This window comes from Venustampulla echinocandica (genome assembly GCF_003357145.1).
Source record: "Venustampulla echinocandica strain BP 5553 chromosome Unknown scaffold_0, whole genome shotgun sequence".
Lineage (NCBI taxonomy): Eukaryota > Fungi > Ascomycota > Leotiomycetes > Helotiales > Pleuroascaceae > Venustampulla > Venustampulla echinocandica.
This window is the reverse complement of record NW_022474205.1, coordinates 3,548,113-3,574,145: the sequence shown is the minus strand read 5'-3', so window position 1 is coordinate 3,574,145 and position 26,033 is coordinate 3,548,113. Positions and strand designations below refer to the sequence as shown.

Genomic DNA, 26,033 nt, shown 5'->3' with positions numbered 1-26,033 from the left:
AACTCCCATTTCCAACCTATTTTGACCACTCGGTAGTTGCTCGTATCTCAATAGCCTCTCAGCCTATCAAGTTTGTTAGATTCTGTTTTAAAGTGCTCACAGAAGGAGACCTTGACCATAAAATATTATATATCTGTAGATGCGTGCTTGATGCACATGGGCCGTGGCTAATACTCTTTTAGAACTTTTTGAATTGCCATTCGTCAAAAGGCACCTCTGAACTGATCAACAAGCTGTACCCCTAAAGGCCGTCTCCGGCCTTCCTCGCCTCCTAATCGGCCATCTGATCCAGTGGCTGCAGCCGTACCGGTATTTTCACTCTCCAAGCGTCGTCTCAAAGCCTCAAAATCCTCCTCGCGCTTCTTACTCTTAATTCCCACCATCCACCCCGGAATCCGCCATCGAACGAGGGCACCAGGCAACACCTCATTTCTCCAGGAGTACCCCACAACCCAGCCTACACATGCACATAATAAGGAGCCTGGAAATTGCGAAAGAGACAGCTGGGCTGCTGGGAGGTAAACGTAGGATTTGTCGGAGAAAGTAAGGCCTACGAAGGGCTCGTTGGTAGGCGGGGCGGCGGAAGCTGCGACGCGATATTTATATATGTGAGGGATAATGGCATGATATTGTGCCAGGACCGCGAATATGATAGGCGTAGGTCCCGCGGGGAGATAATTTAACTTATTAAAAGAGAGGGGTCGGAGAATAAGTGCTAAGATAATTGGTGGTAGCAGTGCCGTCAGGCAATAGCAGAGGATAATGAAGGACTAGGAGCCTTTATTAGCAAAACATTCGGGAAATAACTGAACCTCTTCTTACGGCATATTTGCGGGAACCCCAGAGCCGCTCAACTACCCTCAAGTTGTACAAGGTCATTGCGGCGAAGAGGACCTCGGTTGAATTTGTGTAGCAAAGCTGATATGTAAAGACCCGCCATAGCTGGTGGTATCGCCATAGGTGAGGATCAATCTGGATAAAGAAATAGTGCTTGACATCTGTGATGCTTGCGAGGATCGACGCGGCGACAATGCCATAGGTAAGGCTGCGAGTTACAGGCGCGCCGCCGAAGCCGCGTGAAAGCATTGAGAATACTTGCTGCACAGGAAAGTCGTCAAATCTAAGGGTTAGAATGGCAATTTCAATTCACGAAGACGTTATTCATCTGCCATGTGCAGCGGCTTGCTAATGTCGGCGGATGTTGTGGTCGCGGTCGTGATTGTGGATGCGGTTGAAAAGGCCAGCTGTTTGGTCAGCCTTCTGGTCGTGACGTTTTGCCAGCACCTGTCGTGCACGCAAGGCTCCCCAGAATTCGTGCATATTTCGCCGCCGAGGCGCGTTTCCCTCGAGACTTCAGCTCGCCATCTGCAGCAATCTTAGAGTCATACAGACTGTAAAGCTCTACTGTCTCACGCTCGTTCTACCTAGTCCTCCCAAATTTACTGACGTCGTCTGCAGACGCTGAAACGACTCTTTTGTTCTGATTATTCTTCAACGCGGCTTATCAAACGACCACTCAACGCAACAGTGGCTTCCGGCATGTCTTCCATGCACCTGTCCCAGCTGCGCAAATGGATGCTCGCATCACCTCCTGTTGAATGGGGAATACATCGATTGCGGGAACTCCTTATTGGGGCCTTGAGACAAGGCCCCATACCACAACATGTAGCATTTGTGATGGATGGGAATAGGAGGTTCGCCCGCAGTCACAAGATAGAAACCGTTGAAGGCCATAATCTAGGATTTGAGGCATTGGCTAGGGTACTATCTCTCCCAGCTTGCCTGCTTTTATGCTTTTATACTAACATATCGAGGATAGATTCTAGAAGTATGCTACAAATCGGGAGTCAAGGTAGTTACTGTCTATGCCTTCAGCATCGAGAACTTCAAGCGCTCTAAGTATGAGGTGGATGCGTTGATGGAGATGGCAAAAATCAAGCTGTCGCAATTGTCACAACACGGAGAGTTACTCGACAGATATGGCGCTAGTGTTCGGGTGCTAGGCCAGCGGGATCTGGTCAAACCTGATGTCTTGAAGGCTATCGACAAAGCGGTGGAGCTGACGAGAAACAATGGAGAGTAAGTTGACATCACATAGTGCAAAGTTTACCTACTAACGGTTGGCATAGCTGCATCCTCAACATTTGCTTCCCATACACGTCCAGAGATGAGATAACCATGGCAATCGCAGGCACCGTGGAAGATTATTCAAAGCCGATATCCACACAAGCGCGACCCTTCTCTCAAACAAGAATAACACAAAAGATACAGTCAAGGAATCTCAGTACGTCGCCACTACGCTCCAACTCCCCAACGCCGTCCAGCACTTCAGACGTAGACGATTCGGTATCATCGACTACCACCTTGCATGCAGAGTCGCCAATGGGTGGCCAGGAAGGGGCCATTTACCCCGACCCCGAGACGATCACCGCAGATACCATCGAGCAGCATCTCTTAACTGCTGGCGACCCACCTTTAGACCTTCTAATACGAACGAGTGGGGTTAAGCGGCTGAGCGATTTTCTGCTCTGGCAATGCCACGAGAACACCGAGGTTGTGTTTTTGGACTGTCTCTGGCCCGAATTTGACCTTTGGCAGTTCCTGCCTGTACTTGTTGAGTGGCAGTGGAGACAGAAACATATTGAAGAGAAAGGGCTCGGCAGCGGGTTGAAGAAGCCGAAGACTAAGATTAGGTAGATGATATTGCAATTGTTTCCTAGCATAGCGAGCTATTCAGCCGGGGAGTTCGGGAGAACAGGAGTTTACCGTTCCCCGAGACTGTTAGATGTAGTATTAGGGTGCCGTGCATCGCCTCTTGAGGATAACCTTATCACCAAAATATTAAAAAGGCTGTTAGAGGCTGCTAGTCGGATATATTTAGTAGTAGCTGTCGAAGTAATGGACATTTGGGAAGACGGAAGCCTTGAAGAAGAACCGAACTTGTTAACTTTATATGACGGTCTTGACCAGCTCCGGCAACCGGTCCCCTACCTACAGTAGCGCGCTGGGCACTCACGTGATCCAACAGGTAAACCGCGATCGGCAGTTTGCATGGTTGTCAAAACCGATTGTCCCCATGATGGCGATGGAAATCTACTGCAGTGGGCTCCCTCCTGGGTAATCTACCTCCCCCAACACCAGAGTTTCCACAACCTTTCTATGACAAGTCACAGAGCCCTAGACCATACTGCGTCGAGTTTCAATGGAATTCACAAGCTAATTTTCCCACCTTGACCGTCTGCATCCGACTTTGCGCGTGTCGCACGACTCCCTCCTCGATATCCACAAAAGCTGGACGAAAGACCTCTTCCTACGATGAAGACAGTTAAACCCCTATCCTCAGACCTCTCGTCCAGTCGCAGGGCCCAGCCCATACGCCAGACTCGGACAAATCCTCCCAGATCCTCAATCCCAGGCGCCAGATCGTTCCCGTCGAGAGGGTCCCTCAGCGGCGGTCAGGAGGAGAAAGAGATCGAGATCTTTCCTGCGATAACACACTTTGCCGATGCCATTACCGCTCTACCAAAGGAGCTTATGCGACACTTTACATTACTGAAAGAGGTTGATGCTAAAATATTTGCGCCAGAGGATGACCTAGGGAAGCTCGTCGACGCTGCGCTGAATGCTCCTCCACCCGAACGACGACCCCCTCCCGAAATACAAAATAATACCGGTCCGAAATCTATCCCTATGAGTGCGCAAGGTAGCGCCAGTGGCTCAATCGTCAATGGCCATCCCGCCTCTGTCACATCTGTTCCCGACGCGGATGTTTACAATACTGCAAGTGCCGCATACGATCCAGCCAACATCCCTCGTCGACAGCTCTTTCAGCACTGCGCCTATACAATGCAGAATATGCTGGTTTCGCTTGATGAGAAGAACCACGTTATCTCTACGGCAGCGGAAGCTCTCAACAAACAGCTTGCCCGCATCGACGACTGCTTCCCTCACGTTGAGCTAGAAATTAGCGAGGAGGCGCGATATGGCAGCACTACACATTGGGCATATCCGGAGAATAGAATAAGTAAACTAGGGCCCAGCAATGGGTCAAGGAAAGACGTGGCGCCCGCGAACAATAGCTCCGGGGCCCAACAACTGACGGAAGACGCGTTGGCAAAAAGCGATGCGAGGAAGCAAGCTTTACTTGCAAAGAAATCCCACAAGCATCATCATGCAGAGTCCGACTTCGACGACCATCACGATAGCAGACCAAAAGACCAGAAGAAAGTCCATGGGAACAGCAAGATTCGGAAAGCGGCAGATGCATCCCCGAGCGTGGGGTTGGGCATTACAAATGGCTCTGGATTGAATGGGAATCCTCCAAAGCGCCGGAAGGTCGAGAAAGGCCCTTCTGGAGGCGTGGTCATGGAAAGAGCCGTGAGCGGAGTGTCTGGTAGTAATGGGACGGCGACGAAAGGAAAGGCGGCGGACTGGGCTGGTGGGCAAGCTCCTCGAGCTCGACAGCGGAGCATCCCCAAAACGACAAGACCAAGCTTGGGGCCGGATTCGAAGAAGAAATCAAGAGGGGGAGGTACAGCGAATGGACCAACAAGGAAGAGGTATGCTACAGTCATTCATTTCTCAAGTATAGCTACTTACAACAAACAGGAACAACACTATAACATCAGCGATGTCCCCATCATTAGCCTCCTCCCCAATACGAAGTACCTTCCCAGACTTGAAGCCGACAGGAAGAGGCTCCCCGCAACCAACCAATGGTGGCAGGCCACCCTCATCAAGAGCAAGGCAAAACTCAACACAGTCAATCGTGGACAATAACCGACAGAGGCCAGATCCTGCAGCGTCGGCTAAGCTGAACGGCAATTCTCCAAACACGCCAGATCTTGGGGCAGTGGCACCCGCCAGCGGACGAACCACTCTCCCGGATGTCAAATCTTCAATAAAAGAACCGACATCCAACGCGAAGGGGGAGCCTATCTTTAATGAGCTTGACAAGGCGGACCCTGGAGTTATTGACGGTGGCATTGGCCACCGGAAGAGTAGTGTAGCAAAACGGGAAGATGCAGACACAAACGGAGACTCTATATCTAACATCCAAGCAACGACAGTGATGACGAAGAGCGGGCGAGCCAGCAAGCCTTCAACGCCAGCCATGTCATCATTCCCCGACCAACCACGATCACGATCCGCACGCAGCGCGCTAGAACATACGTCGAATAACAAGAGAAGTCATAAGAAAGGCGCCGGTGCTGCGGCACAAATCATTGCGCAGCAGAACCTAGAGGTGGATGATGCAACGAGTACTGCGCAAGAGGATGACGAGGACGAGGAGATCGGTGCCGATGAACTTACGTATTGCTACTGTAATGGGGTGAGCTATGGAGAGATGGTAGCATGCGATGCAGATGACTGTGAAAAGGAGTGGTTCCATCTAGAGTGTGTTGGCCTTAAGGTTGCGCCTAGGGGTAATGGTATGCCTTGTCTTCCCTACCTAAAATATCTTCCAAAGTTGTTAGATGGTGAATACTGATATTTGACGTAGCAAAATGGTTTTGTAATGATTGCAAAGAGAAGATTAAGACGAAACGGCTTAACGGACGATAAACGCGGAAGCACGTCCGGGGATCGGAGAGAGACAGCCGGAAAGCATTAGGTTGCAACCTGCGCGACACGGAACGGGGAGTTTGACCGATACTCCTTGCTGGTTTGCGGCTGGGCTTATTCGAGCTCCTGGATATCAGTACGACGTACTTCGTACAGCATAAGTAGGTATCTAATGATTATTATTCGGAGGGTTTTAAATTTGGGGGGTCAGGCCTTGGTGTTTCTTCTGGTGGGAACCTGGAATGGTATGGTAATGAATTAGAGAGATTGTTCATAATGTGTTTCTAGATGGGATCGTGCATATAAAATACCACCTCTTTCTGAATGGACAAAATTGTCAAACATATTATAGAGAGTGATAGATGGAAGGTATGCAAGTAACTTGGTCAACGGCTGATGCTGTGAGCCTTGTGTAGGAACCTAGACAGGATCACCAGGATGGATGAAGGGGGATACGTCAGATTTCCTACCTACCTAGGTGGGTAGTGCAGGCATGTCCTGTGATGTATCATCCCCTTCCTGCCGGCCCAAACCCTATCACAAATCTATCCAGTAGCACCCGCATATAACAAGAATACTCGCTCATCCTTTAGAAGGAATGGCTATGAAACTGTTTGCTCTCCTTTCTGAACGTGGGCTAGTTAAAGGATAACCATAGCCGGACAATTGCAAACAGGACGGGTATAGTAGTACGCGTTACGCAACCCTACCCAGCAGCCTGATACATTCTTATGTAGTACACAGGCACATATACCTAACTACCTACCTACCTAGGTAGGTACCTATATACATTTGCTTCGAGCGACGGGAGCCGAAGCAGCACTAGCAACAAATAAGTACATACTATAAACGAAGTAAAATATTACATAGATATATTAGGGTTTGCATTGTAGTTATTCTTTTCAACAGGGGTAAATAAGTCCAAACCTTAAATAGATCTGCTTTTCTACTACCTTACGGTAGCGGTGATACCACTGTGCTAACGCAGGGCAAGCGGGGTTGAAGGAGCCGGGTATAAGAGACACAGAGGCGCTTGAAGCTCCTCTCTTCGCTATTCTGGCTCGCCGTCCGTGAAGGATGGGGGCCGGTTTGGCAAGACGAGCGCGGGGACTTGAAGAGGAACCGATCCGAGGTGGATCTAAGTCGAGGTCTTTGGCTCACCGCTCTTCAACTTCAGCCTCTTCAGGCTTCATATCCAGCACCGCAAAGCGGGGAATGATCTCGCATATATTGATCCCGCAGTATGTAGTACTAGAAGTTGCAAGACGGATGCCAACAGCTCATGTGACGGGCTGGTTGGTCTACGTAACATTTCAGGTACGGTGCCGCTTCTAAGCTTAGCACGACAGCGGTCTCGGGGGGTTTCTCCAGCTTCCGGCGTAGATGCAGTTGCAGATGGAGATGGAGATACAGAGTACAAATTGGTGTTCGTGATGGCAAGTTACCGGGGAGCCAATGCTCGTGGAGTTGGGTGACTTTCCCAGTTGAGAGGTCAAACTTCTTCGTTTGTCCTTTTCCTTGCCATCGTCGTCCTCCGTATCCAGATACGAACAAAACATCGTTGCACCGTACAACTTGCTTCATCGTCCTCCCCATGGCCGAAGAGGAAGGCGAGTGGGGAAAACACGCAATCTGATCCTTCTTTCTCACCAGCGACCACCCCCATGGGGCCATGGGGATCCAAATCCAATGGGCCAGAAAGATGCCGTAATAGTAACCTTTGACAGGTTACCAATTGTCGCTGGTGCGCCAGATGCCAGATGCCAAGCACCGATGATCTCTGCCTGGGCCCTGGACTGCCCATAGTAACAGTGCTGATCACGCGTCCGTCCGAGTTCTCCGCAGCGCAGCGGATCTCGTATGGTTTGTTTCCGCCGCGAGAGGGGTGAGGTTGGTGTTTTGGCATGTATGGAGAGTCAGACAACGATGCGCGGATATATAGTCCGTATCTCTTCTATATATACGTAGTACTACCCAAGGTATATGGACACCGCCTTACTCTTAATTACCAATTATATGTCGGACCCGGTGAACCCCATTCTATTAATACCCTGTCTAGCGCTATAGCCTGGGGTTGCAAGTAGCATTGCAAGTTACCAGTTACCAGTTACCAGTTGCCAGGTGCAAGTACGTGGGTTAAGGTTTTTATTAGGTTATTAGGCTCGCAGGCGACATAAAGTTATATAAACACCGCAAGCCAAAATACGCACACGTAAGCAGGGTGTGGTTGGATACAACCTATTAGCAAAGCCGGACAATGACTATCAGACATCATCTCCCTACTAGCGGACGAGTGGTGGCGCATCGGGGGCCCCAGATGCAGGGTTGGCGGCGTGGTTTGGGAGGCGAAAAAGGGAAATTTTATAATAAAAAGAAAAGGCGAAAACGGCTTGGATGTCCCTAGGTACTGTACCGTCTCTACGTAGTATTGCCTTCATTGTTGTTGATTCCAGTGGCTACACATTCGGCAACGTCCTTAGGAGATCTTCGCTCCCTTTCAAGTAAGGGTTTGTATTGTTGTTGACGCAATCCTCTTTACCTTACTACAGAGTACATTCTTCACACACACAAGGGACAGGCACCACTATCGCTACCACCACTATAGCCTACCTACGAAGTACAAGTACAGGCCCAGGCACAGGCAGATCCTCCGCGCCGCACCAGCATCTGACATCTTCTAATGCCCATCAACGTCAACGCCAATACCAACGCCAACGCCACCATCGGTACGCTGCTTGCTGGCAATAATTAATACAAGTACCTCGTGGCTTGTGCTCTTCCGACTGCTCGAGTACAATACCTACAAAGTACAGTGCACTACGCACTTCCTCCTTGGTCAATATATATTATCCGCCACGCTCTTTTCCGGCCTGGGCTACTTTAAAGTACTTATAGCGACGCCACTCTCACTCCTGCTGTTGCTGTTGCTGCCCCTCCGTCGTCTCTCGTCCCTCGCCCTTAGCCAGAACCAAGAACAAAGAACCAGAAACCCGAACCCGAACCAGGACCAGGCTTTATCATTATCATTTATCATTATCACTCTGTACTCTGTACTCTCTAGTCCATCCTACGTAGGACTACAGCAGTGCTAGGCTTTCCCCGCATAGCCGCAACAGTTTCCTTGACTAAACTGGAGGCCTTCGTGACAAAGAGTTTGGTCTGACCGGCCAAGCCCATCCAAGCCCATCCACGCCCCGCCGCCGCACTGGCGACACAACCAGCGTCATTATTGGCACTCTGGGAAAATTTACATATTATTACATATTAGCACGACCATCACCACAATCCACCACATCCACCGCATCCACCACCACAACACTCAACACACAACAACACAGAACTCTTCCACCGACACCACCGGTTTTGATTCCCCCGTCGTCACATCTCACATCCCATCGCTGAATCGCATCACCTGCACCGGCGACTCCAAACTCCACCTCCAGTCCAAGTACCCGCGTACCCCGTGTACCCCGTGTACTCCGTGTACCTCTGGACCACTTATTCCTCATAACCATCCCCCATCCACCATCCTCAATTCCCTCGCCCCCCGATTGACGCTTTTGATTTTTACCTTGCTGGGGACTTCCGTCTAAATACTTCGTATAAAGACACGTAGTCGAGAAGCTTCCCCGGCGAAGAACTTTAATTCCCAACAATGGCCATCGCGCCATCAGCCTCAACACCCACCACCGTGCTGCCTGCTCCTCCGGCCAACAGGCAAACAGCCGCCGTGTCGGCTTCTGCCTGCTCTCACGCCGGCGCCAAAAACGTCAAAATCAACAGCATCAGCATCCTCCAGAAGATAAGGGATCCAAACGGCCCTCTCAAACGCTCCATCCGCCCAGCCATGGATCGCGGGGATCGCACCAGCTTTTCGAGCATCAAGGAGGGCGATTCAGGCGTGGCCCAGACTTTTACCACGTCCAAGACCTCTAGCTATCTGAGGAACAGATATGATGCCGGCGGCGTGGATGAAGAGGAGGCGATTGACGATGGTTCCATCACGCCCCCCGAGGATGCCTTGGGCGTGTCGACGACGGCGGGCACGACCTTGCTCCAGGGATATGTCTGTCCCTGCGACACGTTCCAGGGCTGGAAATCCATCAGCCTCGGGGGAAGAATGGCCAGCAAGAGCAAGAGCTTCAGCGACTTGAGACCCTTAGGAAATCGATGGGCTTGGGATGGGCAAGTCGAGGCCCCCCCGGCCGCACTGGAGGCGCCGGTGGCCAAGGTCCGTGGCAAGTATCCACCGGGTCGGTCACAGATTGAGACGTTACCGATGGAATTGCTTGGTGAGTCTCCTCTCTTCATACCCCGCTCAACATTGCGCCTGCTCAATGTGCCCATCTCATTCGAACTAGAGTATGAGGATGAGGATGAGGACGATGATGCTCCGCGGTATCAGTGGTCACATGACACATGAGTCAAATATCTATCAGCACCCCACCGCAAACAAACTTTAGCTGATATCTTCTAGGCACGATTATTGACCAGCTTTCCACCGATATCCCCCCCAATGGCTTCACTGCTCGGAATATTGACTTGATGTCCCTGTTGCTTACGTCACGGACGATGCACGCGGCAACTCTAGCAACCCTCTACAACCACATCACGATTCCTCACTCGCGGATCTTCCGCAAGTTCCTATCTCACGTTTCCGAGCATCCTCCGCTAGGGACGATTGTCCGGCGGCTTGATTTCTCTCACTTCAACCCAACAGGGTCGGGAATCACTGCCCGGGAGCGCGCTCAGACCTTGAACCTCATTCCGCAAACCCTCCTTCAATGTCTGTCACTCACTCCAAACCTTCGCGAGTTCTTGGCTCAAGAGCACATCGATGATGATCTGGACTCTGAGGTCATCCAGAAGCTACTTTGTGGCCTTCCCATGCTGACAGCACTCGACTTTTGTGCCTGCTCGTCCACATCCTTTAGGGACTCTTTCAACGCCGTCATTCACGCCTCGCCATCCCCCCTCCCAGCTATTCTTCCGATAACACGGTTGAGCTTACATGAGTGCTCTATCCTTGACTCCACAATATTCTCCGCCCTTTTGCCTCGCCTCCCACATCTGACCCACCTAGATGTTGCACATACACGAATCACCAACAGCGCTCTATTTTCCATCCCGAAATCCGCTCGTCTTACGCACCTGAATCTGAGTAAATGTACTTACCTCACGGGGCCCGAAGTCGTTGAATTCCTCAGCACCCACCCCGCAGCACAAACGCTCGTCTGCCTAAACCTCGCCATGGATATCAAGTCCCATGAATTGCTAGGTAGCGATGATGTCACGGCTCTTTTGCCTGTTCTTCCTTCATCTCTTCGCTCCCTCAATCTCAAAGGATGTGAAATGAATGCGTCACACATTCCACTTCTCCTTCCTCTTACCAAGCACGTCGAAGAACTAGGGCTCAGTCGCAATCTAGAACTCGCCGATATCACGCGCCTCTTTATCCCCGATGAGAATCTGTCGATTGAAGAGCAGGTTGATTGGATCCCTCACACTGTATGCTATATCGACGTCTCAGATCTCTCGATAGATGCATTAGATCTGGGAACGCTCTTCGGAATGCGTTGCCTCGTACTGAAGAGTGTGACTGCGCCATTGACAGTGCTTGAGGTCAGCGCGGAGGTGTTCAAGAAATTGGAGAAGAGTCCCGCGGTGAAAAGAGTCGGATGGTGTCTAAAGGATGCAGGCAGACGATACTGGCTTGTACGGATTCAAGAAGACGGCCAGCCTTTCGATGATGGGCTGCGAGACTGGAAGTGGGGTGCTTCTTACTGGGGCATGCGGAAGATCCCCGTTGCGAGAGCGGAGGTGGGCGGTATGTATGGCCATTACATGTTTAAACGTTAATAGGGGAGCATTAGCGTCGGAGTTCGAGGCTGTCTGATGATTCAGGAGCGACATTTTGCTTTTTTTTTCCTTTTTCTCGTTTTTGGGCTCTTCTGGCTTGATGATTTTCTCGCACGCAAAGCAGGGCGTTCATGGCCGATCAAATTTTCCATCTCCCCACGGGGAATACAGTCGTAGCGTTATTGAAGCGAAGCAATGCTTGACACTAGATGAGTGAGCAGCTTAGCGGTTTCCTTTATTGTTTATCAAGGCATGGCAACTCCTCTCTTCGTTTGTTTAATGGCTAGTAGAGGTATAGAAAACATTGCTAGTTAAATAATATACATATAGAAGAATATAAAGATTAAAAATGAAAAGGTGCTTACAGAGAAAAAAATAAAAAATAAACTAGGAAAGGCATATTTATATCCTGAGAAGTAAATTTTGAGGTAAAGGGGGGTGTAGAGTTATATGCACCACTCCGTAATAGGTATCAACCCCTTACGGAGTATACAATTGCCAAACCCCATGAGGAGCATTTATTTATACGCCACCAGCGCTTCTGGTGGGCGGTACAGGCTGGCAAAACTGCCTATGAGGACATGGCCAGTCTTAACGTCGGACCGAGCCGGACACGGCCAACATCCTTCACAAGCATACTCCGTCCCCATTCAAGACTCTGTCCTCCAGAGTATCATAATTTGCAAGTCGCAATACAAAAGTCTAGTGCGACTTTGAATGGCAACTCATGCGTATAAATAAAACCCTCCATTGTCTTGGTTCCCAAGGATCGGAATCGATCCAACTGTTGTCATGATGTTTCAGGTCGAGACTCCGGCAGCCACTCGACAGCCTCGACTCAGAACTAAGCGCTGCGAGCCTTCTATTCGATAGGTTGCATTGCAGTGTAGGCATCTCGTGGAGATCCAAGGATCGTGAATAGAGAAACAGGGCTGTGCTACGCGCTGTATATGCCACCCCACCATAATACTATATAACAGCTCTGAAAATACCATACATTTAGTGAGTTGCACAGGATCGTTTAGGGAGCAGAAATGTCCCGAATAAATTCCGTGGCTGATCTTCAAGAGTCTCAGCATACCACCGCGGCGGAGCCAGCTTCCCTTCGAACAAATTCCAGTACTCTACCGACGACGGAGGTAAACTTGTTAGGCATCACAGAGCTCTCTACTCTGGAGGGGCTAGTCCAGTTGCTGAGTAAGTGTGTGGTGTGCACGGCATATTGGTTGGGATATCAATAGTGTTACCCTTCTGCTGTGTTCTACTCGCTCACGTTTTACAGCATTGTTTTTGTACATGGCATTCAAGGCCATCCAAAAACTACTTGGACCTGCAAAAATGGGCCGGAATCAGCGGCCAAACCTCCCTCTCTCTTTCAACGGATCGGTGCTCATCTCAAGCACAAGCACACACGCAAGGGAAATAGAGACGGTTCCGTATCTTCCACGGGTGCCGATGATGGCCTATTTTGGCCAAGAGACCTATTGCCAGCAGATTTCTCGAACTGTCGGATCCTTACTTTTGGATATGACTCTCGCATCAGTCGCTTTTTCAGCGGTAGCTGTAGCCGAAATGGGATAATGGAGCATGGAAATGATTTATTGAAGCGCCTGGAGGCAGAAAGAAGAGATAGAGGGACCCGAAGTAGTGGAAGCAAACCGTCCACGAGAAAAAAAAACTTTATTGCACATAGCCTTGGTGGCTTGGTATTAAAAGAAGTATGTAAGAGAAACCCGAAGGCTTGAGAGGAGGGGATAGGAAATCTTTAACCGCAGCAACCTAAGTGTCCCACACCATTCTGATGGTTCAAAATGATTCGAAGCATGTGAATCATCAGGATGAGCTGGGTCCCCGGAAGGCCTAATACTCCAATGCGAAACATACTTCCGTCAAGGTTTCAATTGCTAATATGCCTAGACCTTACGCCTGGCACGAGGCTCCATAGCACAGAATCAACGTTACCGGAACATCTACGACTCAACAGCCGCTATAATATTTTTTGGAACACCACATCGAGGATCAGACTATGTTAAACTCGCATTAATCGCCCGAAATATTGCAGTGGCGACTGGGATAGATGCAAACGACTCTAATCTGAGAAACCTCAAACCTAACGCCGAGTATTCCACGATGTTGGCAGATGAGTTTTCAAAAATGCTCCTGGCCAACACTTTGAAAATCGACACCTTTCAAGAAAGTAGGGGTTATGGGCCAATCGGCTTGTTGCGTCGCAGGGTATGTGTGGTCTCCTGCTACAAGTGAGCGTAACTCAACGTGATAACCTAGATCGTTGAACCAAATTCTGCTTCACTAGACTACGCCTTGCAAGAGAAGGATACCATCGAGGGCAACCACCTTACCATGTGCAGATTTTATGGACCTGACGACAATGGGTATGTGAAAGTTAGGCAAGCTCTAGAGCGCCATGTTGAGGATATATTAATGCACCGTCAGGAAGTAGCTCGGTAGTTTGGATACTGTGGCTTATATATAATGCTTGTGGTTGGCGACTCTTTCGCAGAAATGAAAGGCAGTCGCGATCACCGTAATATTCGAAGGGGGGGCAATTTAAGTACAGAGACCTAGAATTAGCTAGAATAATGATGCTAATGTAGGCCTGGGTCCGTACAGAGGCCCCCACTCGGGGATGGCCTTTTCTGGACTAGGGGAAATCTTGAAACTGCCTTAGAGAAATATTTAGGAAATCCCAAGAACGCGCCAATTGTTACCATTGAACTCGGGCCCAGGTAGCCTCTTTGCGAAGGTTAGATCGCGCACCAGAGCGTGTCTGTCGACGACTGCCATATAAAGGAGGGGGGGGCAGTTGGAACTCTCTCGAGAGGGAGAAAGGAACAAAGATTAACGAAGAAGATAGAGCAAGATAGATTCAAGTATATATCCTTCTCCCATATTGATCCACCCCTATATCCAAATATATGCAACCCAGCTCTTTAGTCCACCAACTCCGTACTCCACGCCCGCCCTTGCTATAGCGCTTACATCACAAGGCAGCATCCATCTAGCTTCTTCAATACCTTCGGTAGTAGCTTCTTCGCCAACTTTTCTAATTCGTCGTTATTGTTTTGCTGCTGTCCACCTTGTTGTTGTCCACCCTGGTGGTGTTGCTGGGGTGCTCCAGGATATCCTCCTTGTTGTTGGCCACCATGATGTTGTCCTGGGGACGGCCATGCATTCTGAGGCGGCATTGTCGCAGATCCACCTTGCAGGTTGATGTACATGCGACCGGCATTTTCCTCTGTGGCATATTGCAGGCCCAGCTCCTGGCACAATCGTTCAACCGCGGGTTTGATCTTCTGGACACGGTTGGTAGAGTGATTTCCCTTGCCCGTAATCCTATCATAGGGAAGCAAAAGATCAGTCCAATAGTCTTCAAAATAATATCACCGCAAGGAATATGAGGGGCAGCAGGAAACAACCTAAAAGAGCACTTACACATGCAGATGTGTCTGCCCAGTCTGCCGCGCATATCGAATCCTCTGTTCCAATATTCTCTCTGCCTCCTCGACATACTGCCCATGCAAATCTATCGTATCGTCCGCAACGCGACCAGGCGCATTGTTCTCTCGGAAGATGAAATCGGAAGCTTGCTTGTTATACTCCTCCATCTTTGCGCCGTGCCCCTTCCCTTCCTCGGACAATTGATGCGCCAAAGCACCATCATTCGACGCATATGCTTTTTTGGACTGGTGATGGTGAGCTTGGGAGTCTCTGCTTAGGTTCTAAGAACTACATACACGGTCGAAGCAAGACCCTCGTTTGGCCGCTTCTTGATGCGCCAAACCGCGCAGGCGGTCATACTCGGCTTCGGCGCTCTGGTTCGAAGAGTGATTGAAGGCTATTCAAATATCAGCGGGTGCTTCTTTTCGGTTCAGACTTGGAAGGAATAGAGGGGAAGGAGAAATGCACACCTCTCTCGCCAATCTGCTCCATGTGATATGCAGACGCTGCCATTTTAGAAGTTTGAAGTGGAACTGCGCGACAAGAGATAAGGCAAGTGAGGACTCTCTACACAGTTCTGGGTTGGGGAGTTATTACAGCGCGAAGAACATCTGAAGGTTTTGAGGTACAAGAATTCGCTATATCGGGACTAGTACATGGTGGACCCCTGAAGATCGGATACTGGGGTTCCAATAGCCCTGCACTATTACGTAATATTTTCCTCATTTACTCTAGGAACGCCTCATACAACTCCTCTAGCCTCGTTTAGTGCCTCTAAAGATGTTTCCTATTGTTCTATGGAAAATTGCGTGCAGATTAGAGAATTTTTGTTCTGATATTCTACTGTATAAAAGGGACGCTGAAGAAGAGAAGAAACCACCTATGCACAGTTGCCATATCAATTCTAGCTCTCTAATCCCCCTTTATATTTGTTCTTTATTCCCAAAAGGAATTATAACTCCTCTCCTGCCGAGCATAAGACATAGCCGTAGATCATCATATAATTATAATGAAACTCGGGAAAATAGAGCGAAATCATTCAACAGACCATGCAACTCCCTCTACGAAAAACATTGGCACATTTAAAGGGGGTCTAGTTGAACACTTAGTACGAGTACCTAGGTACTTCTGTACCTTGCGCGTATTATTTGGATGTTTTATAGTATCCGCACATCAACGCCTATAAACGATACACAGCGACTCGCTTTGCATTTAATCCTTAGATAAACGCACATGTCATAAATCTCATGAGCCTCCCAATATATCTACCTGCCAGGTAAGTAGTTGTCAGATATCCACTCCAAAAGCGCTCCAAATCATGATATCAATATAGTCCCCTCTTACCCTACGATCCCTATATCCTACCTCCCTGAATAACTTCCCTTTCCAGTTCTAGAACCTCGCCACTTTCACCAGTCCGTCGCCTCTCTAAAATCCACCTCGGGCCGCCAACAGGGTCCTCCTCTTTCAGGTAGCTGATGCTCTCTGCACTAGCGGAGTGCTTGTGTCTTCGAAGCTGTTGACCGTTGTCCTTTTCTTCCTTTTCTTCCTTTTCTTCCTTTTCTTCCTTTTCCATATCTATGCTAGGCTTGGAAAGGTTCAAGGCTGTCGCACTCAAAGCCAAATTCGGGCTCGTAGGTCCTGAATTTTCGTCGCTCTGCACATCCTTTTCGCTAGGAGCTTCGCTTATGAAACTGATCCCGCTATTCTTGCGTCTGTGAGATGCTGATGCGGTTGATGTGATAGGGTTCACAACGGTACCGGTTTGCGCCCAAGGTGGTAGACCGCCAACTGGGCTGCCATCCCCCTGTCCCGCGGCACTTTTTGGGCTCCCATTACTGCTGTGAAGGCTAGCCTGACTGCCACCCCATGCCCCCCTCCTCAATTTCAACAAGGCATTTAAACTCATATCGCCTCCTTCATACTCCGGTGAACTGATCATACCAGCTAGTTGAGCTAGGCCCGGGCTTGCAATTGATCCAGAACCGTACATTGAAGGTGACATGAATGAGTTACGGTTCGAGTACTCGCTTCGCTCGGTGATAGGCGTCAAATTTGGCTCTCGAGAAACGACTCTTCCGCTCTGTGAACGATTGATCCCTTCTGACCCGCGGGGTCCGAAATAGCCACCATTCGCGTACTCGGCTTCACCTACAGCAGGAGCCGAGTAAAACCCGAATTCTTGACCATAGAACCCATCACAATCGTTAGCAAGGGCTTCGGCATTAGCTGCGGCGATGATGGGATCGTCCTCAAGGGCATCGTCGTAGTCGAAGTCGTCCTCTATGTCATAGTTGGGGGAGAAAGGTTCGTAATGTGAGGTGTGGCTAGAATCACTTATCATACCAGGTTGGGCATCGTCTTGCTCTGGGTGTACGGGGAATGGTGGAGAGCCCCCACGCCGAAATTTGCCGTTGGCAGCAGCTGCAAATGCTGCAGCCGCGAGGGCAGACTGATATGCAGCTAGAGAGTCTTGGGTCAGGTCAAGAGTGGGCGGTGCATATACAGCAGCCTGCGTTGTGCTACGGTTTGCCGCTGAGGGTTTTGGCGCTAGGCCGCCATCAAGGGGTAAACTATCCAGCGGTACTGGCTCCGTCGTTCCTTTTGCATCACCACGGCTCTCCTTTGGCTTGTTATCAAGAGATGGAGATGGGTCCGATGTAAGTGTTGGGGGTAAGTAGAGGGTGGGGATGGATGATAGTGGTTTTAGAGGTCTCCCATACTCGTCAGTATCGATGTTATCGAAAATCGATTCGTCAAATTCCGCAATTTCTTCGTCATCCCCAGGGCCAGTAATGATGCCATCATCAAAGTACAAATCATCATCATCGATTCTGGATGGCTGGGAACGGTGTGTTTCGATATGCGCCTTCGGAGATTTTATAGGCTCTGGGACATCAATGCCTTGTAGCCCCAGACCTTGTAGAGAATCAACGCCTGGCGAGGCGATAGGAGGTGATGAAGGAGACACTAGCGATAATGCAGTGGTCTGAAGCAGGCCCTCTGGAAAATGTGGTGAGTTTTTTGTCACCGCAAAACCGATGACTTCGCCATTGGCATCTCGTGGGGTCTGTGCCATGCCCGGACTAGAAGGACTCAATGGGGTGCCAAGCCAGGATTGCTGGAACGTGAAATCTGCAAGATTTCCCCCGCTGGGTACCGGAATGTCTACATCTTCTTCCTCGTCAAAATCAGTATTGACGCCGGGAATCCTTTCCTCTAAACCATCATCGTCGTCCATATTATCATAATCGAAGTCGTCATCAAAACCATCATCCTGGTCATCCTCATTGGGGATTTCGGATTTTTTCTCCAATGCCCTCTGACGATGCCTATCTTCCAGAAGCCTTTCCTGCTCAGCGGCACCGATCATGTCGAAACTGAACCTCGACGATGTACTCTTCATATGCTTTGGAATGGCTGCATCCTTGGCCGGCACCTCCGAGACATTGTGCGGTCTACCATTCCGTGACGACAAATTTGGCCTTGGTGGTGTTGTATTAGAATCTATGGATATCCGTTTTCCCTCACTTAGTATCGACCGTGGAGCTTTGGGCGGTACAGGGGGGCCAACATCCGATAGGGGATCCTCCGCGTTCGTATCCCCCCGCGCTGGCATTTGCATCCGCAGCGGCTCGCTGCTCTTATTTCCAGGGGGGTTGGGCTCAACTAATCGTTGGGCGCCTTTAGCGTAGGGAGGTTTCGGTAGTGGGAGATCAGTCAAATCATTTGCTTTCCTGACATGTGGCCCTGCTGCCGGATACTGTTCCTCTTCAAAGTTCTCCGTGAATACAGGTGTATGGCGTCCGTCACCCTGTGGGTTAGGACTTCTTTGATATGGCGTAAAAGAGGTGTTCGTGGCCTCTGCCGCCCGCACATCGGTATACGACAGGTTGTTTCGAGGTCGAGGAGCACTGAAATCATGAACAACTGTTCCTCGTATCCTAAAGTCCAAGTTCTCAGAGACATGATCCCTAGCCCTACTGGTCGTAAGCGTTTCTGGAGCAAGGTATGGAACTGCCTGTGACGTTCTTCGACGAGCAAGAAGCGATATTGGGTTCAGCAGGTTCAATCTTCCTTTCCCTGATTTGGGTTGGGCTGGCTCAAAAGTCGACACCGTATGAGCGGGGGCTGCTCCTGGAGGTGGTAGCCTTCCACCTGTTGGCCGTCTGCCTGTTGGCACTGCGCTATTCTGTATATCTGTGGCGGTCACAAAGGCATGCCTTGGTTCAGAGGACTTCTGTCTCGAGGCCATATCGGTGGCCATGCCAGTTTGGGTCGGCTGCTGTGGGTTACTATAACTCGGCAGAGTCGCATTTCCAGCTGAATCTGGTCGATGCGACGACCCAGGCGGTATTCTCTGGTAATTGCCGTACGAAAATATATCTCGCGATTTCTCCGTTCCTTTTGAAGCATCCCGGGCTTGTGTTCTTGGCTCCCTTTCATACACTCTAGGCCTCGAGAGGTTGTCCGCTCCTGAGGAGGCGTCCGTACCTCCTAAGGTCAACCGTGAGATCGACGGGTCTGCCCATTCTGGAGAGCTAGGATCCTGCCACGCTTGAGGATGCCCGTGGCCATTATCGACAGGACGTGAGGGTGGGTCAAAGGAGTGTGATTGTTCTACTGGCGACGAAGGGATCGATGGGGTACGCTTGTGGTGGGGTCGCAGATATGAGAACATGCTCAATTTCGGGACGGTAGGAGATTGAAATCCGCGAGTGCAAAAGAGCCAGGAGGTTCCCGACGTAGACGCGGCCGCGGTCGCAGTGTTCAACGTTCGATTCGAGTTGAACCTCACTCATCACGTAGTCGCCAATGCCTCGGGGCTCACTGCTTTCAATAAACGCGATCGGTGCCTTGATCTCGTAGACACCTCCAATCCAGAAATGCGCCCGGCAGGTGGACGGAAAGCCACAGCATGTCAAGATGCCCTTCCTCGCACTCTTTTCTCAAGTTGACAGGTTGACGGGTTGACAGGTTGACAGGTGCAGTGGTGGCGCGTTCGTGTTTTTGATACTGCAAGGCTGCCGAAAAGCCTAGTCCTGGGAATTCAAGGGCGTCGATTACCGCAGAAATGGTCGATATCCGGGAGGACGAGTTCGAGATCGAATGTATTGCTAGGCTCCTTCCTTCACTGGAATGTCTGAACTAGATATTGTCGAAGGGATCTCCGTCTCGAGACTCGTAGAACCGGGGTATGAGGATTGGTGCGCAAATACGCGGCGCCATTGGCCACGCGGTGTTGTCCAAGAATATTCGGGGCCATGGGTGGGGGTCGTCTGAAAGTCTGTCACTTTGCTGATAATACGTAGTAATTGGGTTCATTAGATTGTTTCCATTCCACGCTACTTATTAGTAACGCTTACGCTGTAACTCACCGACCGAGTGCTGTAGGTCCGTACCATGTAGTGCTATTAGTGTCAAGTGCCATGTTCTCCCGCCTTAACAATCTATATATGATACTATATCAATCTAACAAAAGGCAAATACTTGCGAGCAATAGTAAGTATATCAACAAGATGGGTATTGCAAAGTCGTGTATTAGTATTATATCCTATTTTAAGACAAAATCCGCTAAATTTCAAGTAACTTGCTTACCTATGGCAAAGCAACCAGAATATTCGTCAAGTCACTTACCAGCAACTTACTAATCAATAGTTTTTGAATGATGACATCGTCCATTTACCCCTGTATTTGAGTTTCCCCCTCCCCTTTTGGTCATAGCATAACAAAACGAATGCCTTACACGCGAATTACAGGGCAAATTATTTACCTGGAACTGGCTGGGGTTAAAGAGAGAGCCTGTGTTCGACGAGAGGCCAATTGCCTTTTCAAGAAAGTGAGGGAGACACGGGAAATGTTAAGTCGAGGGCAATCGGGACCTATCAATTGACTTTGAGGGCGTCCAAAGCGTGTTCCAGGCCAAGGAAATTCGAGCCTAAAGAGGAGAAAGACACCTTTAATGACTCGTAACCAGGCCCATTTGCTCTTACCAGCCCAATTCACTCTATGCTACCATCTTGTCTCTATATCAATGCCCATAGAGCTGCACACGTATTTACCGACAAAGATTGGCACTTTTTCTTTTGAGATTGTAATGATTTTGTTGTAGCACAATATCTTGTAATATGATGTGACGAATTAACCCGTCTTAATTGGGCGAGGCTCATGTAACTCACGCCAAGCGGATTGAAATTGGGATATGTTGACGGGACTGCACCTCGTGTATCTTCTATCAAGGCCCAGGCATAGGTAGTCATATAAGCGTATACTGATAGAGCCAGCAGTAACAGGTACGGAGCGGTGAGAAGAAGTAGGGTTGAAACTTAGTAGCACAAAACTTTTATCTGGCCTGTCTTTTTCGGTTGCCGACGAGAGTGGAGGAGGCTTAAGGACTTTCGAGGGCTTTCATATATTGAAAACGAGTATACGACGCAATCCCCGGCATGGCTAATAATAAATATTCGTGTACTTCGTATGGATGGTTCACTTGAAATCCGCACCTGTTTCCCGCCCATTGGGCTGTAGATTGGAGCTAAATCAAATTGTGCTGCCATGGCGGCGAAAGAATTCGCTCGGTCTATGTGCTGAGGACCATGGGGTACGTACATACGTCCGTACCCTCGAGGTATCCCAGTGTAGATATAGTACTATCTAGGTATAATAATACCTAAAGAGTACTTTGTAGGATTTTCATTTCGGAGATTGAGAGTCGTAGTCTCGCAGCGCCTGGCCGCGGGATACGAGTCGCGGGGAACCGTTCCTCGGCGGTTGGGGCATCCCCGACTCTATTGCCGTTGGGCTTGTAGAAAAATAGTGAGATATCGCCGCTAGCTCTCTATCCTCTATCCTCAAGGAACTTGTCGCCGCAGTTTCCGAATCATGCTATTGCCAAAACCCGTACAGAATTCGTGACGATACCATGATGCAGAGGCAATGAGGTCGAGGACGGGATGGTGCGTCTCAAAATTCCCAATGCTCACATACCTATACCCTTGCTGCGGCTTCTTGTCCCTCTCCTCCAAAGCAAACCAGCTGCCGAGCCCTCGTTGCCAACACTAACTTTTTGCTTATGCTACAGCCAAACTTGCCGCCAACGGAAACTCAAATGCGATGAAGCAAAGCCTGTCTGCGGCCAATGTCGCAAAGGCTCGCGCGAATGCCAACCCAGTGATGGCGTTGTGTTCCGGCACCAACAGAATGCGTCTATGAATGGCGGCCAGGAAGACGATTCTGCGAACGGGAACCACAGCGGGAATTGGAATGGGAATGGGAATGGTAGGCTAGGGGGGTTCTATGCTTATCGCAATACCTTCAATCGGAATAATGTCTGGGTAGACGTTCCAAAGACAGGTACGTATGTGAACTCGAGGTCGAACTCTACCTCGAGCCCGAAGGCATTCCGCTCACCCGAAGAACAAGAGACTAATGATCCAAACTCAGTAACCTTTTGCAACGTTACGGACCCTTTCAACATGGAACCGACCCCCGAACTCGAATGCCCACCAGCTACAGCTTCAGCTTCAACCCCCATTGTCGCACCGCAGATCGAGGAGCGTGCTAGCATTAACTATGCACACTACGACCAGGCACATGGGCTTGAAGCGCTCTCTACCATTGCCACGAGCAACATACATTATGCCCGGCCATTGCCAATTCCTGAGCAGGCGTCACTAGATGCCACTGCGTCGCCGCATTCTTCGAATAATTTGAATTTCATTTTGAACCCTGCTGGACCTGAAGGATCTGCTAGTACGTGTTGGGGTGGGGTATTGTCTATTGTCTAAAGAGGAGCGTTGACTTTGTCCAGGCTTAGCATCACCTCCGCTTGATCCTGCTCTTGTCGTCCCAATCTCCAACTCCAACAAAGGAAACGGCCCGTTTCCCGTTGAAGATCCCGAGGTAGCATTTCTACTCCGCCATTTCGGCGAGACGACTGGACAATGGTAAGAATCACAAATCCTTGCAAGTAGTGTCTCTAAGTCATAATAGGATGGATCTTTTTGATCTAGGATGTTATTTTGCACATCATATTCCGGTCCTCGCCATATCGATCCCGCTCCTTCGGCACTCTGCATGCGCATATGCTGCGAAACAACTTGGTCGTGTACAGGGAAGGCAAGTAACTAACAACAGAATCGTTGTCCGGCCATCAAATATGGAGCCGTACCCTCACCCAGAAACCGTTGACTGGTCTTATATCGGCGCGAAGTACTATGACCTAGCGATATCCCTCTTGATGAAGGAACTGTCTAACCCTGGGAGTCTTGATGTGCCAATGACACCAATAACGAGCATAGAAGAAACATTCCATCAGGGAAGTGCACTATCTCCACAGAGCATTCTAAGCAGCCCTGCGAACAAGAGACGTCGCGTATCTAGACCAACTCCGTCTAGTAATGCCGATGATACTCTTGCAGCAACTGCCATTCTTTGTGTATACGAGTTTTTGGACAATGCAAATACTGCTTGGTCCCGCCATCTTAATGGAACGAAGACGTTATTTGATCTCGCGGAGGAGGAAGGCATGATGCCAGCTTGGTCCCCTACCAGCCCTGGGTCACTAACTCCACGTATCAAGCCATCAAGAGCCCGGAAGGCTACGTTTTGGAATTTCGCTCGCCAGGATCTTCTAGCAGCATGTAAGTCTGATACCAATTTGAGAAGATAATTCTATTGTATACATCATGCTCACTTCGACTATAGTTATTAATGAGGGTCATACAAGATTGGACACAGAAGACCTCGGTCTGTGGCGAGCTGCAGGGCTCCATATCGATGACCAAGGCTTAGTTATCGCCAGCAATACAGAAGACTCGCAGTTTCCAGAAAGGAATCTAGTTATGCGCGAGGACATGATTTCAAATGCACTGATTTGGATAATGTCAAAAATTGTCAATTTTTTAGCGTCTGGAGACTCTGTGGACAGTGTATTTCCTCAGGACCGAGCCAGCCCGCGTGGCTTAACTGGGCTGAATCAAATGGTGCTTCTTGACAGATGGAGAGAGCTGGAAAAGGAACTTGAGATATGGCATCAAGGTCTGCCAGACACCTTTCGGCCTTGTACTCACCAGCTGCCCATTATGGATGGGACGCGTTCACTTGATGATCCGAGATCAATATTTCCCGAAATTTGGTACAGCATACCTATGTGTGGGTCAACTATGCAATCATACCATATGGCCCGGGTTATCCTTTTACTCAACAAACCTCAAGAGTCAACTGCACGCCGCTCGACTATATCAAACCGTCTTCATTCTTATCGTTCAATCGAGGCGGAGGTTCGTGATCACAGTTACAAAATATGCGGCATGGCACTTGCTGGCCCAGAAGACAGTGTCAGAATACACCAAGTTCAGCCATTATTTGTTGCTGGGCAATGTCTTACTGAGGTACGCGAGCGACATATGATCTTGGATCTCTTGCGCGGAATTGAAGCTGATCTCGGTTGGGCTACTGATTATCGTGTACAGCAACTGCTTAAAGAATGGGGGTGGCTTGACGAGCCTAGTTGATGAGAAAGAATACTCTCTCTTTCTTCGAACACTCCCAACATCTAACTGCCTCTACAACATATACCTGTTCTCAACCGGTAAAAGGATGAAAACTATCAACTGCAACCGTTCATGGCAGACGCGCTATCATGCTTCTCGAAGTGAGAATGAATGATATCTAAAACCGACATCGTATTTATATGGTGCTTGGTTTTAGTACATGGGAATGGTATCGATTGCACCATTTGCAGTTTCGTTCCAAATTGAACTTACCTTGGTTATATACCCCATAACCTAGGCTGTGCCTTCCAACTCTAAGTACAATCGGCCATGTCAAAAAGCCACTGGCAATTATATCATCGCCTGGACAGCTCGTTTTCCCAACGAACTATACAGCAAGCCGACGGACTCTGGATCAAATTCCGATGCTCCTAATGAGGTACCGAGTGGTTTACAGGGAGGTTGCCATCCCGCCACAAACCACCAGAAGCTACACCATCCACCAAGAAGCAAGCCTTAGGAATATCTCTCTGCCTTGTTGTCTTCATCGGGTTCCAGAGGCATCTACCAATGCAACTACTTGCTCCCGACTCCGATGCTTTCCTCTCAACGCCACACAGCAACCATAACTATCTGTCAGTTCACTTCGGGCCGCTTGTGTCAGTTGGATATTTGTCGTTTAAGGGGCGGAGTGGTTGCTCAGGTACGGAGATGTAGTATGGGCCTGACATTGTTATTCCTCGGCCACAACCTGGATTATATTTGGTTTGTGGCCATATGCTGTCCGCGGATGTTTCTTCGCTTTGCAATATCCATCTGATGGAAAATGCATTATCTACCTCAGCCGGAGACTACTATGCTGCCAAGGTTGGCAGGTACTAGAAGACAGGGTGCAAGGTGTGATGGGACGGAGAAAGCTATGTATATTGGGCCCACTCTTCCTGCTTAGCTCCACTCTCTCTTGCGATATTCGAGCAGGGAAGTTGAGACTGGTCGAGTTGATGGTTGCCAAAAACAAACAGTTACCTACTTAGACAAAGTAGGCTCTTATTGGCCATGGCTCGATATCTGGAGCATCAAAGAGTTTGTCTATGGACTGCTCTGATTTAAAACAATATATATGTAACTAGCTATAACATCACTCTAAAACAACAATTTTTAAACTACAATTATTTGAACATATGCTGCTGGCGCTAGAATTACTGCGTCTGCTAGTTTAAACACCACCCCCAACTACACCCTCCGAGCAGCTGATACCAAAATACCAACATTCCCTAGGACCTAAATTGTGATTGTGCTGATCTATTTCCTTCGCACTATTACCCAGTCGTTAGCATTGCTAATAACTTACCTACCAAGGTTAGCTCTTGCATCTCGATCCTAGCAGCATGAAACACGAACCGCCATACCACCGCCAAACTCGGCCGTCCATCCTTTCGTCCCATCTCATCCCCGTCGCATTTTTAATTGGAGAATAAAGCTATTTATCTCTCGGGAATCAAAGTAATGGCATGGGTAGGTGAGTTGCATGCAGCCCCTAATGCAAGTGATGGATGCAGGTGCGACAAAACCTGCGACCCAATGGGATGTTCCGCTGATGCGCACATTTTCTCGGGTGCAGATGTTGGGAGGGATGGCACGCTACTTGTTTAGTTA

The 26,033-nt window shown here is 49.4% G+C and overlaps 9 protein-coding genes across 9 annotated transcripts; 6 read left to right on the top strand and 3 right to left on the bottom strand.

Annotated features, from left to right (window-relative positions):
* Positions 1-203: 203 nt before the first annotated feature.
* Positions 204-1,086, bottom strand: BP5553_01110 (Rhomboid-like protein; the record flags this gene model as incomplete). Its single annotated transcript, XM_032009733.1, has 2 exons — positions 204-770; positions 823-1,086. 2 exons carry the CDS (start codon positions 1,084-1,086, stop codon positions 204-206), a joined length of 831 nt encoding a protein of 276 aa, XP_031873787.1.
* Positions 1,087-1,539: 453 nt separating this feature from the next.
* Positions 1,540-2,697, top strand: BP5553_01109 (Ditrans,polycis-polyprenyl diphosphate synthase ((2E,6E)-farnesyl diphosphate specific); the record flags this gene model as incomplete). The annotated part of the gene is made up of 3 exons (XM_032009732.1): positions 1,540-1,761; positions 1,820-2,079; positions 2,130-2,697. The coding sequence occupies 3 exons, from the start codon at positions 1,540-1,542 to the stop codon at positions 2,695-2,697; spliced, it is 1,050 nt and encodes a 349-aa protein (XP_031873786.1).
* A 618-nt stretch (positions 2,698-3,315) lies between these two features.
* Positions 3,316-5,565, top strand: BP5553_01108 (Chromatin modification-related protein; the record flags this gene model as incomplete). The annotated part of the gene is made up of 3 exons (XM_032009731.1): positions 3,316-4,559; positions 4,609-5,432; positions 5,504-5,565. 3 exons carry the CDS (start codon positions 3,316-3,318, stop codon positions 5,563-5,565), a joined length of 2,130 nt encoding a protein of 709 aa, XP_031873785.1.
* A 3,655-nt stretch (positions 5,566-9,220) lies between these two features.
* Positions 9,221-11,424, top strand: BP5553_01107 (RNI-like protein; the record flags this gene model as incomplete). The annotated part of the gene is made up of 2 exons (XM_032009730.1): positions 9,221-9,857; positions 10,043-11,424. The coding sequence occupies 2 exons, from the start codon at positions 9,221-9,223 to the stop codon at positions 11,422-11,424; spliced, it is 2,019 nt and encodes a 672-aa protein (XP_031873784.1).
* Positions 11,425-12,458: 1,034 nt separating this feature from the next.
* Positions 12,459-13,005, top strand: BP5553_01106 (uncharacterized protein; the record flags this gene model as incomplete). Its single annotated transcript, XM_032009729.1, has 2 exons — positions 12,459-12,621; positions 12,707-13,005. 2 exons carry the CDS (start codon positions 12,459-12,461, stop codon positions 13,003-13,005), a joined length of 462 nt encoding a protein of 153 aa, XP_031873783.1.
* A 549-nt stretch (positions 13,006-13,554) lies between these two features.
* Positions 13,555-13,885, top strand: BP5553_01105 (uncharacterized protein; the record flags this gene model as incomplete). The annotated part of the gene is made up of 3 exons (XM_032009728.1): positions 13,555-13,659; positions 13,711-13,817; positions 13,879-13,885. 3 exons carry the CDS (start codon positions 13,555-13,557, stop codon positions 13,883-13,885), a joined length of 219 nt encoding a protein of 72 aa, XP_031873782.1.
* Positions 13,886-14,420: 535 nt separating this feature from the next.
* On the bottom strand, positions 14,421-15,396 carry BP5553_01104 (uncharacterized protein; the record flags this gene model as incomplete). The annotated part of the gene is made up of 4 exons (XM_032009727.1): positions 14,421-14,778; positions 14,878-15,128; positions 15,180-15,280; positions 15,354-15,396. 4 exons carry the CDS (start codon positions 15,394-15,396, stop codon positions 14,421-14,423), a joined length of 753 nt encoding a protein of 250 aa, XP_031873781.1.
* An 841-nt stretch (positions 15,397-16,237) lies between these two features.
* Positions 16,238-19,564, bottom strand: BP5553_01103 (uncharacterized protein; the record flags this gene model as incomplete). The annotated part of the gene is made up of 1 exon (XM_032009726.1): positions 16,238-19,564. The coding sequence occupies one exon, from the start codon at positions 19,562-19,564 to the stop codon at positions 16,238-16,240; it is 3,327 nt and encodes a 1,108-aa protein (XP_031873780.1).
* A 2,527-nt stretch (positions 19,565-22,091) lies between these two features.
* On the top strand, positions 22,092-24,398 carry BP5553_01102 (uncharacterized protein; the record flags this gene model as incomplete). The annotated part of the gene is made up of 4 exons (XM_032009725.1): positions 22,092-22,635; positions 22,694-22,829; positions 22,876-23,525; positions 23,590-24,398. The coding sequence occupies 4 exons, from the start codon at positions 22,092-22,094 to the stop codon at positions 24,396-24,398; spliced, it is 2,139 nt and encodes a 712-aa protein (XP_031873779.1).
* Positions 24,399-26,033: the final 1,635 nt, after the last annotated feature.